General features: G+C 57.9%; 1 protein-coding gene across 10 annotated transcripts in view; it reads left to right on the top strand.

Annotated features, from left to right (window-relative positions):
• The window catches only part of ARMC9 (armadillo repeat containing 9), a 128,663-nt gene that overhangs the window by 582 nt on the left and 113,111 nt on the right, over positions 1-14,970 (top strand). For 7 of the 10 annotated variants that reach the window (XM_051848089.3, XM_070070072.2, XM_070070071.2 and 4 more), the window contains exons 2-5: positions 3,483-3,569; positions 7,415-7,537; positions 10,460-10,630; positions 14,809-14,964. In XM_051848089.3, the coding sequence (XP_051704049.3) occupies positions 3,519-3,569; positions 7,415-7,537; positions 10,460-10,630; positions 14,809-14,964 (501 nt within the window). In that variant the 5' untranslated portion in view covers positions 3,483-3,518. Of the gene's footprint in view, positions 1-3,267; positions 3,365-3,482; positions 3,570-7,414; positions 7,538-10,459; positions 10,631-14,808; positions 14,965-14,970 lie in introns of those variants that run through there. The other 3 variants (XM_089329741.1, XM_070070074.2, XM_051848088.3) reach the window with 2 other exon arrangements.

The raw sequence follows: 14,970 nt of genomic DNA, 5'->3' as shown, positions 1-14,970 counted from the left end.
GTCTGCGTGCACAGGTGTGGCGGCATCAGTGAGACCGGCATCCCAGGTGGCTGCGGTGCGGGGTCCGACTGTGCCGGTGGTGAAAGGCAGTTGGCGCCCTGCCGCCCGGCACCTGCTGTGGGGGGCTGGAAGAGGAGAATGCAAGTGCCGGGTGCCTCTCGGGTTTGCCGGGAAGATTACGGACCGCATTCTGCACGTGCAGCAAGGCCCCGAGGACACCACACCCATTATGATACAAAGAGAAAATGCTGTAATTGCTAAGACTTCCCGGGGAATAGAGTACCCGATGGTGCCACATACTCAGGGACAGTTGGTCACAGCAGAATCCAGACTGCTCACAGGGGACTTCTCGAAGAAAGAGACATTTATTTATTAGGCGTGGGGGTGGCTGGGTAAAGAAAGGGCGGGAGAGTGTTCCAGGCAGCGACAGCGGTGCGCGCAGTGGTCCCGAGGTTGGAAGGGGCTCAGGTCCTTAAAAACAAAGTGTTTTCCTTTGACCTGTTATTGCAGGGCTTCAAAAAAATTTCTGTTCTCTCCGTTTGGGCTTTATTTCTTCTCCTGATGTCTTGGGTGCCAGTGTTGCCGACCAGACCCTCTGCTAGGTTCTGGGGACACAAAATGGAAACACAGCCCTCTGTCTCTGCAAGCAGGGTTGTAACTAAAGCAGTGGAAGCAGACGTAGGGTGCAGAGGTCCCCAGGGGAGACGGAATGGCCTTGGGGAGGATCCTGGAGGGCTTCCTGAGGGAGGTGAGGTGTGCACTAAGTTTGGTTTGAATGCTGGGGAGGTGGGGAGAGCTGAGAACCTGAGGGGCGGGGGGCAGGCCTGCTGGGAGGGGTCTGGGCTGGTGGTTGGTGCGGAGACAGGCCGGCCAGGTGGGTGTTCTCACAGCAGCTGTCCGTCCCTTGCTTGTGTGATGTCCATCGCATCTGAAGCAGTGTGCGCTCCTCCGCGTGCCAGGCCCCAGGCCAGGCACTGGGAGCGCCAGGGAACAGGGGTCCTCGCTGGAGTCCGCCTCCTGGCATGGGGAGCCCCGGCCGGGGGGGGGGGGGTGTGGGGCAGACACATGACCCAAGGGGCGTTTACACCTGCTGGTGGTCTCCGCAGCCCAGGGCTCGGGGCGGGCAGGGCCAGTCTCCCCTGGGAGGTGGCTTCAGGATGTGGGTGACTGCAGGTTCAGCGGAGTGCCAGCGATGTCTAGCAATGTCCACTGTTGGTGGCCAGTGCGGCTCGGTCTCTAGAACAGGCGGCAGAGTGAGGACCCCAAGCTGTGCTGGGCTCTGAGAACTGGGCTTCTGATCCTCACCTGGGAGGTGATGGCGCAGCAGGGGGCCCCTGCAGCGGGAGAGGGGCAGTCCCTGAGAATGCAGGGAGCACTGACGCGGAGGGGGGCCCCTGCAGCGGGGGAGGGGCAGCCCCTGAGAATGCGGGGAGCACTGACGCGGAGGGGGCCCCTGCAGCGGGGGAGGGGCAGCCCCTGAGAATGCGGGGAGCACTGACGCGGAGGGGGCCCCTGCAGCGGGGGAGGGGCAGTCCCTGAGAATGCGGGGAGCACTGACGCGGAGGGGGGCCCCTGCAGTGGGGGAGGGGCAGCCCCTGAGAATGCGGGGAGCACTGACGCGGAGGGGGGCCCCTGCAGCGGGGGAGGGGCAGTCCCTGAGAATGCGGGGAGCACTGACACGGAGGGGGGCCCCTGCAGCGGGGGAGGGGCAGCCCCTGAGAATGCGGGGAGCACTGATGCGGAGGGGGCCCCTGCAGCGGGGGAGGGGCAGCCCCTGAGAATGCGGGGAGCACTGACGCGGAGGGGGCCCCTGCAGCGGGGGGAGGGGCAGTCCCTGAGAATGCGGGGAGCACTGATACGAGGTTGGCCCCTGCAGTGGGGGAGGGTCAGTCCCTGAGAATGAGGGGGGCCCCTGCAGCGGGGGGAGGGGCAGTCCCTGAGAATGCGGGGAGCACTGACACGGAGGGGGGCCCTGCAGCGGGGAGGGGCAGCCCCCGAGAATGCGGGGAGCACTGACGCAGAGGTGGGCAGATCCTGCCCCAGGGCCGCTGGACGAGAGACAGAGGGAGCGCATGGCAGGAAGTTACCAGTTTTTTCAGAAGTTTATTTTCTGGGGCTGATGTTATGTCACACATGAGTGCGGGTTCAGGTCCCAGCTGCTCCTCTTCCCATCCAGCTCCCTGCTAATGCACCTGGGAAAGCAACAGAAGATGGCACAAGTGCTAGGACCCCGGCACCCACGTGGCAGACTGGATGGAGTTCCTGGCCCAGTCCTGGCTGTTGTGGCTGCTTGGGGGAGTGAACCCGCAGATGGGAGATCTCTCTCTCTCTCTCTCCCTCTCTCTCCTTCTCTCCCTCCCCTGTGTGTGTTTCTCCGTCTTTTTTTCTCTCCCTCCCCATCTCTGTCTCTCTTTCACTCTGTAACTCTGCCTTTCAAATAAATAAAATCTTTCTAAAAAGTTGATTTTCATTTTTATCTGAAAGCTGAGTGACGGCGTGATATATCCGTCTTCCATCTGCTGGTTTCCTCCTCAAATGCCTGCAGCAGCCAGGACTGGGCCAGGCTGAAGCCGGGAGCCAGGTTCTCAGTCTGGAAGGGCCCTAAGTGCCGGAGCCATCGCCCGCTACCTCCCAGGCTGCGTGCTAGAAGCAGTGCCAGGCCCCGGGACGTGGGATGTGGGCGTGCCGCACAGCCTGTAACCTGCCAGGATTCCTAAGATTAACTGCTGAATGAACCCCAGGCTAATCTGAATCAAACGTAGGGCAGGAGGCTGTGAGGCTGCAGCCTCGTGTGTTCTGAGAGCCAGGGGAGAAGCTGACCGGTTCTCTGTTTTGTCAGTGAAACCAGGCCCTCCGTGTCGGCGGCGTGCCTCGGCTCAGGGCCGGAGAAGAACGGTGTGGCTCCTTAGCCTCTGCACGTTTTCATGCCCCTGGTGCTGGGGGCAGCCGCGCAGTGGCCGCTCTGGGCGCCCCGGGGCGGGGCAGGCGGGGAGAGCAGCGAGGTTTGCTCTTGGCGTGGGCTGTTGCCTTGCCCAGTGCTGCTGTAATGACTTGCTGTGGACTCAGTGGCTCCGAGCGGGGCCCCCACCCCCACCCCGTTTATTCTGTTCTGGGGTGGAGGGCGGAAGTTGGAACAGGGTCTCCCTGGGCTAGCAGCGCGGTGTCGCCTGGGCGCCCTGGGGGAGACTCTGTGGTTCCCTACCTTTTCTAGTGTCTGGTGCTGCCCGCCACCCTCGGCTCATGCTCCTTTCTCCATCTCCAGAGCCTGCAGTGGCCGGGAGTGCTTGTCACGTCCCGCCCGTCTCCTGCCGCCCCCCAGGATTAGCAGGCCGCCGGATGATCCAGGCCGGGGTCCGTGTTGGAGGTCAGCGGCTGGATCAGGACACGGGCCTCGCCGGGGGCTGGTACCTGCCCCCACGACAGCCGCGGTGACTCCCAGGAGTTTGGAACTGAAACTTTTGCCTGGTGTTTTTGTCTCGTAGAGACTGTGCCGTGAGACGTGCCGGGACCGGTCTACCATGGGCGATATTCTGGCTCACGAGTCGGAATTACTCGGCATAGTGAAAGAGGTGAGTGTGCTGTGCCAGATGACGTCACCGGAGAGACCCCAGGGCTTGGCTTCCGCCCGCAGCCAGTCCTCCGTGCCCTGTGCTGTGTCTCTTTCTCTGTTACACTGGGGCTGCCGTCTCTCTTCCGTGCGTTTTATATTTTGTTTTTATAACTAAGCTGAAATCTTTTTTTTTTAAGATTTATTTATTTGTTTGAAAGAGTTGAAGGAGAGGCAGAGAGGTCTTCCACCCGCTGGTTCACTCCCCGACTGGCCACAGTAGCCGGAGCTGCACCGATCTGAAGCCAGGAGCCAGCAGCTTCTTCAGGTCTCCCACGTGGGTGTCGTCTTCCAAGCACGTGGGCCATCTGCTGCTGCTTCCAGGGAGCTGGATGGGAAGTGGAGCAGCTGGAACTCGAACCGACACCCATATGGGATGCCGGCATCGCAGGCAGCAGCTTTACCCAATAGCCACAATGCTGGCCCCACTTAAAACTTTTATTTATCTATTTATTTAGATTTATATTATTTATTTGGAGGAGTTACAGAGAGAGAGAAAGAGGAAGAGAAAGAGGTCTTCTGTCCACTGGTTCACTCCCCAGATGGCTGCAACGGCTGAAGCTGTGCCGATCTGAACCAGGAGCCAGGAGCTTCTTCCGGGTCTCCCTTGAGGAAGCAGGTGCCCAAGGACTTGGGCCATCTTCTGCTGCTTTCCCAGGCCATAGCAGTGAGCTGGATCTGAAGTGGAGCAGCTGAGACGAACCTGTGCCAATATGGGATGCCAGCGGGTGGCAGCTTTACCCACTACACCACAAAGTTAGTCCTTACCGAAAGCTTTTAGAGTGGGACCCACGCCTTGGGCTGCTGGCACGAAGCGGTGGCTGGTTTACCGTGTGATTGAACTGTTGGACCTCCAGAGACATGGCAGCAGAGTGGGGCTGGGGCATTTGTGGGTATGCTGGTGAATGAATTCCTAAAGCTGTCACAGCCGAGGGTTGTGGGCTGGGCCTGGGGACACGGCCACAGCCACAGAGCAGGCAGGCAGAGAGAGGTGCGACCAGCGTGGGCTGAGAAGGAGGGCAGAGAAAGGCGACCCGTGTAGCGCACGCGTTTCCAGAGGCGGGTGGTGGTGATGCCCCGTCAGAAGGGAGCTGGCAACACTGACTGTGGTTATCTATTTTTGTTTTTTAAGTTTTATTTTCCAGAGGCAGAGAGATACACAGAGCTTCCCACTGCTGATTCACTCCTGAAATGTACATTACAGCTGGGGCCAGGGCCAGAGCTGTGACTGAACCCAGGCACTCCAGCAGGGCACGTGGGCATCGTCACCTCTGGGTTAAGCACCCGCTCCCTGCTCCTCTGTTACTTGCTGCTCCTCCGCACGCGGAGGAGCCGCACCGGACCGGACACTTGTTGTTCCCCTTTTTTACAAGTCTTTTCTATAGTAAAGTAAGAATAAGTAAACAGCGAACTCCCAAAGCAAGAATGAGTAGAGAGAAATGAGAAAGAACGAAGCAACGAACTTCCCCGCGAACTCTCCAACGCACTCTCCAACCAACCCACACCACCATGCCGTCTCTCTCCTCCTATATAGTCCTCTCCACCAATCCGTGCTCTGCTACCCACACGCTGAGCACGCTGCTCTCCTCCAATCAGGAGCAGCTCCTGCAGCTTGTCAAGTTGGTGAGAGGCAGCTGGGTAGAAGCTGTTTGCTCCTCTCCCAGCGCCATATTGTGGGAGAGCAGATGCATAGAATAAGTCTTAATTCCAGTAACAGTCTAGTCCGAGTTGCTCCCCACAGTTACTGAGCTGTCTTTTCCTGGTGGCAGTGGTCGGTGCTATTTCTGACTCTGTGCCAGGTGGCGAATCCCCAGGGACCAGGCAGGCCCAAAGCCATCAGGCCTTGTGCCGGTCACTCTTGCCTTTTTCAGACTTCTACTCACAGCATTTTATTTTCTGTTATTTTCTTTTTTAAGATGTATTTATTTATTTGAAAGCATGAATCATAGAAAGAGGGAGAGACAGAGGTCTTCCAGCTGCTGGTTCCCTCCCCTGATGGCCACAGTAGCTGGAGCTGGGCCAGGCTGAAGCCGGGAGCCAGGAGCTTCATCAGTGTCTCCCGCATGGGTAGCAGGGGCCCAGACACTCAGGCCATTAGTAGGGAACTGGATCTGGTGCCAGCATGGCAGGCGGTGGCTTTACCCACGATGCCGTAACACTGGCCCCATCTGTAATTTCTGCACTGACTAGTAAATTCATAGCAGGATCCTAAATTACTCCTCCCAAAAATGAAGTTCACTAACCTCATCATAAATTGGTGATAATATTTAGCTGGTACAGTTGTATCAAAGAAAGTATGTGTAGATGTTATAGCAGAAAAGTGTCTATATGTTTCCATTCCTTTTGTTTAGTTATAATTGAACAAAAATATATTCATTAAAGATGTAGAACTTGATGTATTGATATATGTGTATATTGTAAAATGATCACCACAGTCAAACTAATCCAAACAGAGATCTTCCATCTGCTGGTACATCCCCAAAGGCCCACAGTGGCTAGCACTAGGCCAGGCAGAAGCCAGGAATCCAGAGCTTAGTCTGATTTTGGTTGTCCCATGTGGATGACAGGGACCCAACAGCCAGGGTGCACATCAGCAGGAAGCTGGACTGGAAGCTGGGAGCAGGGACTGTGTGTGACAGGGCACTGATACAGGACATGGGAGGGTAGGAGCAGGGACTGTGTGTGACAGGGCACTGATACAGGACATGGGAGGGTAGGAGCAGGGACTGTGTGTGACAGGGCACTGATATAGGACATGGGAGGGTAGGAGGATGGACTGTGTGTGACACGGCACTCTGATACACTATACAGAGGGTAGGAGGATGGACTGTGTGTGACACGGCACTCTGATACACTATACAGAGGGTAGGAGGATGGACTGTGTGTGACACGGCACTCTGATACACTATACAGAGGGTAGGAGGATGGACTGTGTGTGACATGGCACTCTGATACACTATACAGAGGGTAGGAGGATGGACTGTGTGTGACACGGCACTCTGATACACTATACAGAGGGTAGGAGGATGGACTGTGTGTGACAGGGCACTCTGATATGGACACGGAGGGTAGGAGGATGGACTGTGTGACAGGGCACTCTGATACACTATACAGAGGGTAGGAGGATGGACTGTGTGTGACAGGGCACTCTGATACACTATACAGAGGGTAGGAGGATGGACTGTGTGTGACACGGCACTCTGTGGCAGGACCCGGGAGCACCAGTCAACTCCTGTAGCAGACACAGCCACAATATAAACACACCTTTCAATCCCATTGTCTACAAACTTTCTGCAATACTTCACACATACCCCCTGCATTTTTTTTTTTTTATTAATTTGTTGACAGACATTTAGATCGCTTCCATGCATTGGATGTCGTGAGCAATGCTTTGGTGAACATGGGAGTACAGGGAAGCTTTGAAACATGGACTTTATTTCCTGCTCATCCCAGAAGCAGATTGGTAGCGTTGTGTGGTAGTTGTGTGTTCAGTTTTTTGAAGAACCTGCACGGAGCTGTCCATGTTGACTGTCGCTGCTCCGTTCCCGCCCGCAGTGGCTGAGAGCCCGTGTCTCTGCCGCTGTGCTGACAGCGTCATCTTTGTCTGTCTAACAGCAGGTGTGAGGGAGCGCTCACTGTGGCTTCGCCTGGCCTTTCCCTGATGGGTAGTCGTGTGGATGCCTTTCCCCGTACCTGCTGGCCTTCTGTGTGTCTCTGGAGAAATGTCTGCGTGGGCCTTTTGCCCATCTTAAAAATGGATTATTTATTTTATTGCTGAGAAGTTGCTGATTGTGTTCTCTCTTGTAGTATTTAGACTTTGCTGAATTTGAAGACACTTTGAAGACATTTTCAAAGGAGTGCAAGATCAAAGGAAAACCGTGTAAATCAGCAGGTGGATCTGTGAGAGATTCCAAATCATTGATAATTCAGGTAACATTTTACTTATTTTTCTCCTCTTTAAACATTTTATTTATTTATTTTCATTTTATTTGAAAGGCAGAGAGAGAAAGGGGTCTTCCATTTGCTGGTTCACTTCCCAGATACCCTCAACAGCCGGGGCTGGGCCAGGCCAAAACCAAGAGCCCAGGCCTCCGGCTGGAGCCACTGACGTGGTGCGTCCTGTTCTGCCGGTCAGGCTGTGCGGTAGCAGGAAGCTGGATTAGCAGCGGAGGCGCTGGGAGCCCAAGCAGGTACTCCGAGCAGCCACGTGGGTGTCCAGGTGGCAGCGTGACCCTGCGCCACGCACCTGCCGCTTGGTGCTTACCTGTCACTCTGTAGACGATCAAGGTGCGCCCCTTGTCAGAGCTGCGGCCGTCAGAGAATGCTGGGACTGTCCTGGGCCCTGCCCTCAGCTCCTTGAGACTGCGCAGGCATCACAGGTGGATCAGCAGCCGCGTCCTTGAGTCGCTGTCCTCGTCCGAGGGGGTGTGTGCCCCGTGACCTCGCACACCCGTTTCTTGGAAGAAGGAAGCGGGGAACATGCGTTCTGAGGGGCTGAGACCGTGTGGTTGCCATCCTGAGCAGCTGTGGTCATCACTCAGGCCCCAGGGGTAGAGCAGTGAGCGACCGGAACGAAGCAGGCCCTCTGCCTCGTGGTGCTCACGCCCTGGCGTGGGGAGGGTGGGGGCGGTGCCCAGAGTGATGCTGAGGCCGCGTCTGTTGGCTCTGGGGCACCTGCAGGCAGCAGAGGACACCGATGGCAGGGTCTCCGCCCCCAGGGTTAGACAGAGCCTCAGAGTCTTCATTCCAGCCGTCGTGGACGCCTGGCTCCCATCGGGACATTCCAGGGAGGCCATGGCTTCGCCTTGAGTGTTCACAGTGAAATACGCTGTGTCGTTGGCACTCAACAAACGACAGGTTCTGTGAGGGACGTGTGTGTGTGTGTGTGTGTGTGACCACTGTGGCATGTTTGTTCTCTCATCGGTAACAGGAGATGGTTGGTGTCTTGTGACCTCGAGGGCTGTACCAGTGGCCTGCTCTGTGTGTGGGGACCCTTTCCAGGCACAGGATGTGAGTCAGAGGTGAGGGTGATGTTGGCTGCATGTGTAATGACAGGGCAGAGGGTCGCGGTTCCACGTCTGGAAGTGGAGAAGTTAGGGCAGACTATAGATGGGCCATGTGATGTGTGGCCTCTGCCAAACTGTAAAAAAATGCCTCGACTCTGAGCTTTAAAATACCAGGAGAGCCTGCGCCACCGCCTCGTGGTTGGCGGGCCCCGCAGGGTGAGGCCCGTCCCGGTGTGGCTTGCAGCACTGCCGGCCAGCTCGCGGGCCACGGCTCGGCCGCTGGGAGGGCCCCCTCACCTTTGCGTCAGGCGGTCGTGCGCGTGTGGCACCGCTGGCCAGGGTCCCGCAGTGCCTCCCTGGCGGGGCTGTGCTCGGCCGCTTGTGCCTTGTCTGGGCAGCTCCTGCGCGGTTGCCCACGCGTGTCCTCCCCTCTCCGGGGCTGAGCAGCGGTGTTCTCACACCCGGCGGCGCTCAGCAGGGAAAACTTCTGACTGAGGAGCGTTCCCTCAGTGCGCGTTTGCACTTTACCGTGTTAACCAGCTCGGTTATTATTAAAAAAGACAATTTTACAGGAAAATTGCATGCAGAACCGTTCGGAAAAGTATAGAAGGACAGTGGCCTAATAGTGGGGTGAGCGATGGCGGTGCCGGGGGTATTGGGGCAGTAGCTTCAGTGGCTGCTTGGGACGCCCACGTCCCGGGTGGCGGTGCCTGGTCTGAGTGCTGGCTGCTCCGCTTCTGATCCAGCTTCCCGCTAATGCGTGTCCTGGGAGGCAGCAGGCGATGGCTCAGGTGCCCCCACACGGGAGTCTTGGTTAGAATTCTGGGCTCGCGGCTTCAGCCTGGCCCAGCCCTGCCTGTTGCCGGCATTTGGGGAGTGACCAGCAGACAGAAGCTCTCTCTGCCCGTCTCTCTCTCCGTTATTTCTGTGTCTCTTTGCCTTTCAAATAACATGAAAATAAATGGAACTTTTAAAATTAAGAGAAAAATGAGAGTGTTGGATGGGGAATTGGTGATGCCACAGAGAATCCCGTGTGAGAGAAGCCCGTGCAAACAGGCACAGGTTGTGTGTCCGAGCGTCTTGGGCATTCCGCTGAAGCAGGACCGTCCGAGAGCTGCGTCGCGTTGTTTTGGGCTGTTAGGAGATTCTGCCTGAAGTCACATTTCTACGCGACAGCTGTAGCGACTGGCCAGTGATCATTGTCTTGTGAGGCAGGTGGGAGGAGACTGCCCCTTCTCCAGAATTCTCTCTCGCCTGTTGCGTGCTAAGTCCTGAAGCTGTCCCTGCCCACCGGCTGAGACACACGGGTTGTGGCTGGATGGCGCCGAGCCTGTGCTGCCTCCTCCACCGGCAGCAGCTGTGTCAGCGTCCGCAGGACTTCCCACAGTGCCGCAGCAGCCCAGCATGCGTCTAGCCAGGGCAGGCGGCAGCGCCCACCTCCTGGGCCCGGAGCGATGGGCTCAGGGTCTCTGAGCTCAGAGACTCCAGGGTAGGCTGTTGCCAGCTTCCCTACCTGGGAGGCGTCTTCTGGTGTGGCCCGGCCCAGTTGCGTGCCATGGGTCAGCAGGGTCAAAGGTGACTTTAGGTATTTATGTGTCCGTGAGCTCCCTCATGTCAGTGTTGGTCCCGCGGCTGATGCCTTCCATTTCAGAGGCCGTCTGTGTCTTCTCCGTGCTGCACAGTGTCCAGATCTGACACAGCAGAGGAGTGGACGGCTGGGCCGGGTCGCGGGGTGTCTGCTGTTCCGTCCCTGACCTCCAAACAGCAGCGCGTGGGTTGGGAGAACTTGGGGTGTCAGCGGGAGCATCCCTGCCGCCCGGGGCCCAGGCCGCTGTCCTCCCCACAGAAGGATCTCCTGGCGGCCTTTGACAGCGGCGACCAGAAGGTGTTCTTCCACCTGTGGGAGGAGCACGTCCCCAGCTCCGTGCGTGACGGGGACTGCGTGGCCCAGAAGCTGGAGTTCTACCTTCACATCCATTTCGCCATCTACCTCCTGAAGCACGGGCCCGGGAGACCGGTAGGTGTGCCTCGTGATGGGGGGGTCCTGGGAGACCGGTAGGTGTGCCTCGTGATGGGGGGGTCCTGGGAGACCGGCAGGTGTGCCTCGTGATGGGGTGGGGTCCCCGGGAGACCAGCAGGTGTGCCTCGTGATGGGGTGGGGTCCCCGGGAGACCAGCAGGTGTGCCTCGTGATGGGGTGGGGGTCCCCGGGAGACCGGCAGGTGTGCCTCGTGATGGGGGGGGGTCCTGGGAGACCAGCAGGTGTGCCTCGTGATGGGGGGGAGTCCCGGGAGACCGGCAGGTGTGCCTCGTGATGGGGTGGGGTCCCCGGGAGACCGGCAGGTGTGCCTCGTGATGGGGTGGGGTCCCCGGGAGACCGGCAGGTGTGCCTTGTGATGGGGTGGGGTCCCCAGGAGACCGGCAGGTGTGCCTCGTGCTGGGGTGGCGAGGGGCCGATCGGGGTTCTAGGTGAGCAGTGGGCAGGGGTGCTCGTGCTGGGGTGGCGAGGGGCCGATCGGGGTTCTAGGTGAGCAGTGGGCAGGGGTGCTCATGATGGGGTGGCGAGGGGCCGATCGGGGTTCTAGGTGAGCAGTGGGCAGGTGTGCTCGTGATGGGGTGGCGAGGGGCCCATCGGGGTTCTAGGTGAGCAGTGGGCAGGTGTGCTCATGATGGGGTGGCGAGGGGCCCATCGGGGTTCTAGGTGAGCAGTGGGCAGGTGTGCTCGTGATGGGGTGGCGAGGGGCCCATCGGGGTTCTAGGTGAGCAGTGGGCAGGTGTGCTCGTGATGGGGTGGCGAGGGGCCCATCGGGGTTCTAGGTGAGCAGTGGGCAGGGGTGCTCGTGCTGGGGTGGCGAGGGGCCGATCGGGGTTCTAGGTGAGCAGTGGGCAGGGGTGCTCGTGCTGGGGTGGCGAGGGGCCGATCGGGGTTCTAGGTGAGCAGTGGGCAGGGGTGCTCGTGCTGGGGTGGCGAGGGGCCGATCGGGGTTCTAGGTGAGCAGTGGCTCAGTTCTGGTGTCGCTTCCCCATGGTGCTTACACGCTGCAGGCATCTCGCGTCCCAAGGACGGATTTCTACCTCCTTCCCAGCAGCCGATTTTCTGATTTCTGTGGCGATTAAAGGATTTCTGCAGTCTAAGCCACACTGTTTTCCCGAATACCTGAAGTTTCTTTAGTCGGCAACGTGGTATTTGTGCAGGGGGCCCTCAGAGAGTGCGTGGGAAAACGGGACGAGCAGGTAGCGCTCAGTGGTCACGAGACTCTTCTTGTTTGCAAATTCAAGAGACGGGAGAGGCAGCTCCTGTCTGCTGGTTCACTCCGCAGATGCCTGCAGCCTGTGGCGGCCAGGCCTGGGCCAGGCTGAAACCAGGAGCCAGGAGCTCACATTGGCTCTCACGCGGGTGCAGGGACCTGGCTAACGGCTCAAGCCGTCACCCGCTGCCTCCCAGGGTGTGCGTTAGCAGGAAGCTGAGATCTTGAACCCGGACTCACATGTGGGACCCAGTGTCCTACGTGGGCCTCAACCCCTAGGCCAAACGCCTGCTCCTCCGTGGGCTCTGTGAGGACCCCTCGTACAGGAGAGTCTGAGACGGCGCACGCGAGTGTGTGGGCTCCAGATTAAGCCATGTGGAGAGCACAGATTGACGCCTGCGTGGTAGAACAGCAGCGCAGAGCATGTGCTGGGGCGAGAAGTTGAGCGTAGCTTCTGCAGCCTCTGCCCCAGACATGGGGCTGAGGTGTGAGGCCGCGTGGGCACAGAGGCCGTGGCAGAGAGGAAGCGGGCAGCCGACGTGGCCGCATGCGTGAGCTGCCGCCCGAGGACGGCGCTGGTCCGCTAAGCGTTGGGGAGGGGAGCTGCCCGGAAGGTGTTGCTCGTGAGGGAGGTCATCTGCGTTCTCTCTTTTTATTTCCAACATTTTTTATGCTCCCCACATGGGAGACCTGATAGGAATCCTCAGCTCCTGAGAATTTTTTTATTATTTTATTTTATTTTATTTTTTTAAAGATTTATTTATTTATTTGGAACTCAGAGTTACACAGAGAGAGAAGGAGAGGCAGAGTGAGAGTGAGAGTGAGAGAGAGAGAGAGAGAGAGAGGTCTTCCATCCACTGGTTCACTCCCTAATTGGCTGCATCGGGCAGAGCTGTGCCGATCTGAAGCCAGGAGCCAGGAGCTTCTTCCGGGTCTTCCACGCAGGTGCAGGGGCCCAAGGACTTGGGCCATCTTCCACTGCTTTCCCAGGCCATAGCAGAGAGCTGGATCAGAAGTGGAGCAGCCGGGACTCGAACCAGCGCCTGTGTGGGATGCCAGCACTGCAGGCAGTAGCTTCACCCACTACTCCACAGCACCAGCTCCCATAAGCATTTTTTTGAATTTATTTTTTAAGTGCAGTGGTCAGAGGATCACTTTTTTTTTTTTTTTTTTTTAAGATTTATTTTATTTGAAAGAGTTACAGAGAGGTAGAGACAGAGAGAAAGGTCTTCCATCCGTTGGTTCGCCCCCCAAATGGCTGCTATGGCCGGCGCGCTGTGCCGATCCGAAGGCAGCAGCCAGGTGCTTCTTCCTGGTCTCCCATATGGGTGCAGGGGCCCAAGGACTTGGGCCATCCTCCACTGCTTTCCCAGGCCACAGCAGAGAGCTGTATTTGAAGAGGAGCAGCCAGGACTAGAACCAGCGCCCATATGGGATGCCGGCGCCGCAGGCGGAGGATTAACCTACTGTGCCACAGCGCCAGCTCCCCAATGTGTGTTGAGAAGAGCAGGCTTGGTGTATGGCCGGGGCTGTGAGGCTGTTGAGGCTGCGAGGCTGCGACTGGCAGAGCCAGGGTGGTGCGGGGAGGAAGGCACCAATGCTGCTCCTCTGGTTTTCTGATTGAGAGCCTGGAGGGGCGAGCAGCCCCGAGAGGGTGGTGACCTCCCTTGGGTGAAGCAGGGTGACCCCCTCAGCTTGGTAAAGGGAGGAGCAGGGACAAGGCAGCTTCTGCTTCAAAAAGCAAAACACAAAGCGTGGTCAAGGTGCACCTGCTTGGGCCGGCGTCGTGGTGTCGTGGGTAAAGCCACTGCCTGCAATGTCAGCATCCAGTGTGGGTGCCAGTTGGTGTCCTCAGTGACTGGGGCTGGGCTGAGCTGAAGCCAGGAGCCAGAACTCCATCTGTGTCTCCTGCCTGGGTGGCGGGGACCCAAGTACTTGGGCGTTAGCAGGGATGTGGGTTGGAAGCGGAGTAGCCAAGAACTGGCTCTCTGAGGTTGATTGTTGGTGTCACACGTGGCGCCTTAAAACACTGCATCATAGTGCAATGCAGCTCAAAAAAAAATTTTTTTTTTAATTTGTTTGAAAGGCAGGGATGGGCCGGTGCAGTGGCGTAGCGGGTAAAGCTGCTGCCTGCAGTGCTGTATCCCATATGGGTTCCGGTTCCAGTCCCAGCTGCTCCACTTCCTATCTAGCTCTCTGCTATGGCCTGGGAAAGCAGTAGAAGATGGCCCAAGTCCTTGGGCCCCTGCACCCGCCAAGTCCTCCCACCTGTGTGGGAGACCTAGAAGAAGCTCCTGGCTCCTGGCTTCAGACTGGCGCAGCTCCAGCTGTTGCTGCCATCGGGGCAGTGAACCAGCGGATGGAAGACTTCTCTCTCTCTCTCTCTCTCTCTCTGCCTCTCCTTCTCTCTCTGTGTAACTCTAACTTTCAAATAAGTAAATAATTCTTTAAAAAAAAAAAAAGGCAGAGAGACAGAGGTCTTCCATCTTCTGGTTCACTCCCTAAATGCCCTCAACAGCCAAGGCTGGCTGGGCCAGGCAGCAGCCACGAGTCCGGAACAGAATCCAGGGCTGCCATGTGGGGAGCTTGGACCTGAGGACTTGCGCCATCACTGCTGCCCCCTAGGGTGCACTTTAGCAGGAAGCTGGAATTGGAGCCAGAGCCAGGACTTGAACCCAGGTACCCTGCTAGGGGAGGCAGGCGTCTCAAGTGATGTCTTAACTTCTGCACCAAACGTCTGTCCTGGGTTTTGTATTAATGCCTCAGGGATGCCCAGTCCGTGTAGTTGTTTGACCACATTTCATTCTGGGGGGGAATCTGAGGTGGTGTTTGAGTGAGTGGAGACGGCGCCTGCCCGGACAGGTGGGGATGGGTCCGGTGCCTGGCTGGGACTGCAGGAGGAAGTGCGTGGAGCTGGAGACCCCAACCGTGTGTTCCGCTTCCTGCAGGACAAGCAGGAGCTGGATGAAAGGATCTCTCACTTCAGAAGCTACCTGGAGACCAGAGGGGCAGCGCTGAGCCAGACCACAGAGTTCCTCCCTTTCTACGCCCTGCCCTTCGTCCCCAACCCGATGGTCCACCCCTCGTTTAAAGACCTCTTCCAGGTAAGT

This window comes from Oryctolagus cuniculus, chromosome 3, assembly GCF_051225735.1.
Source record: "Oryctolagus cuniculus isolate XC-2025 breed Fujian yellow rabbit chromosome 3, ASM5122573v1, whole genome shotgun sequence".
Classification (NCBI taxonomy): Eukaryota; Metazoa; Chordata; class Mammalia; order Lagomorpha; family Leporidae; genus Oryctolagus; species Oryctolagus cuniculus.
This window is presented reverse-complemented; position numbering and strand designations above follow the sequence as displayed.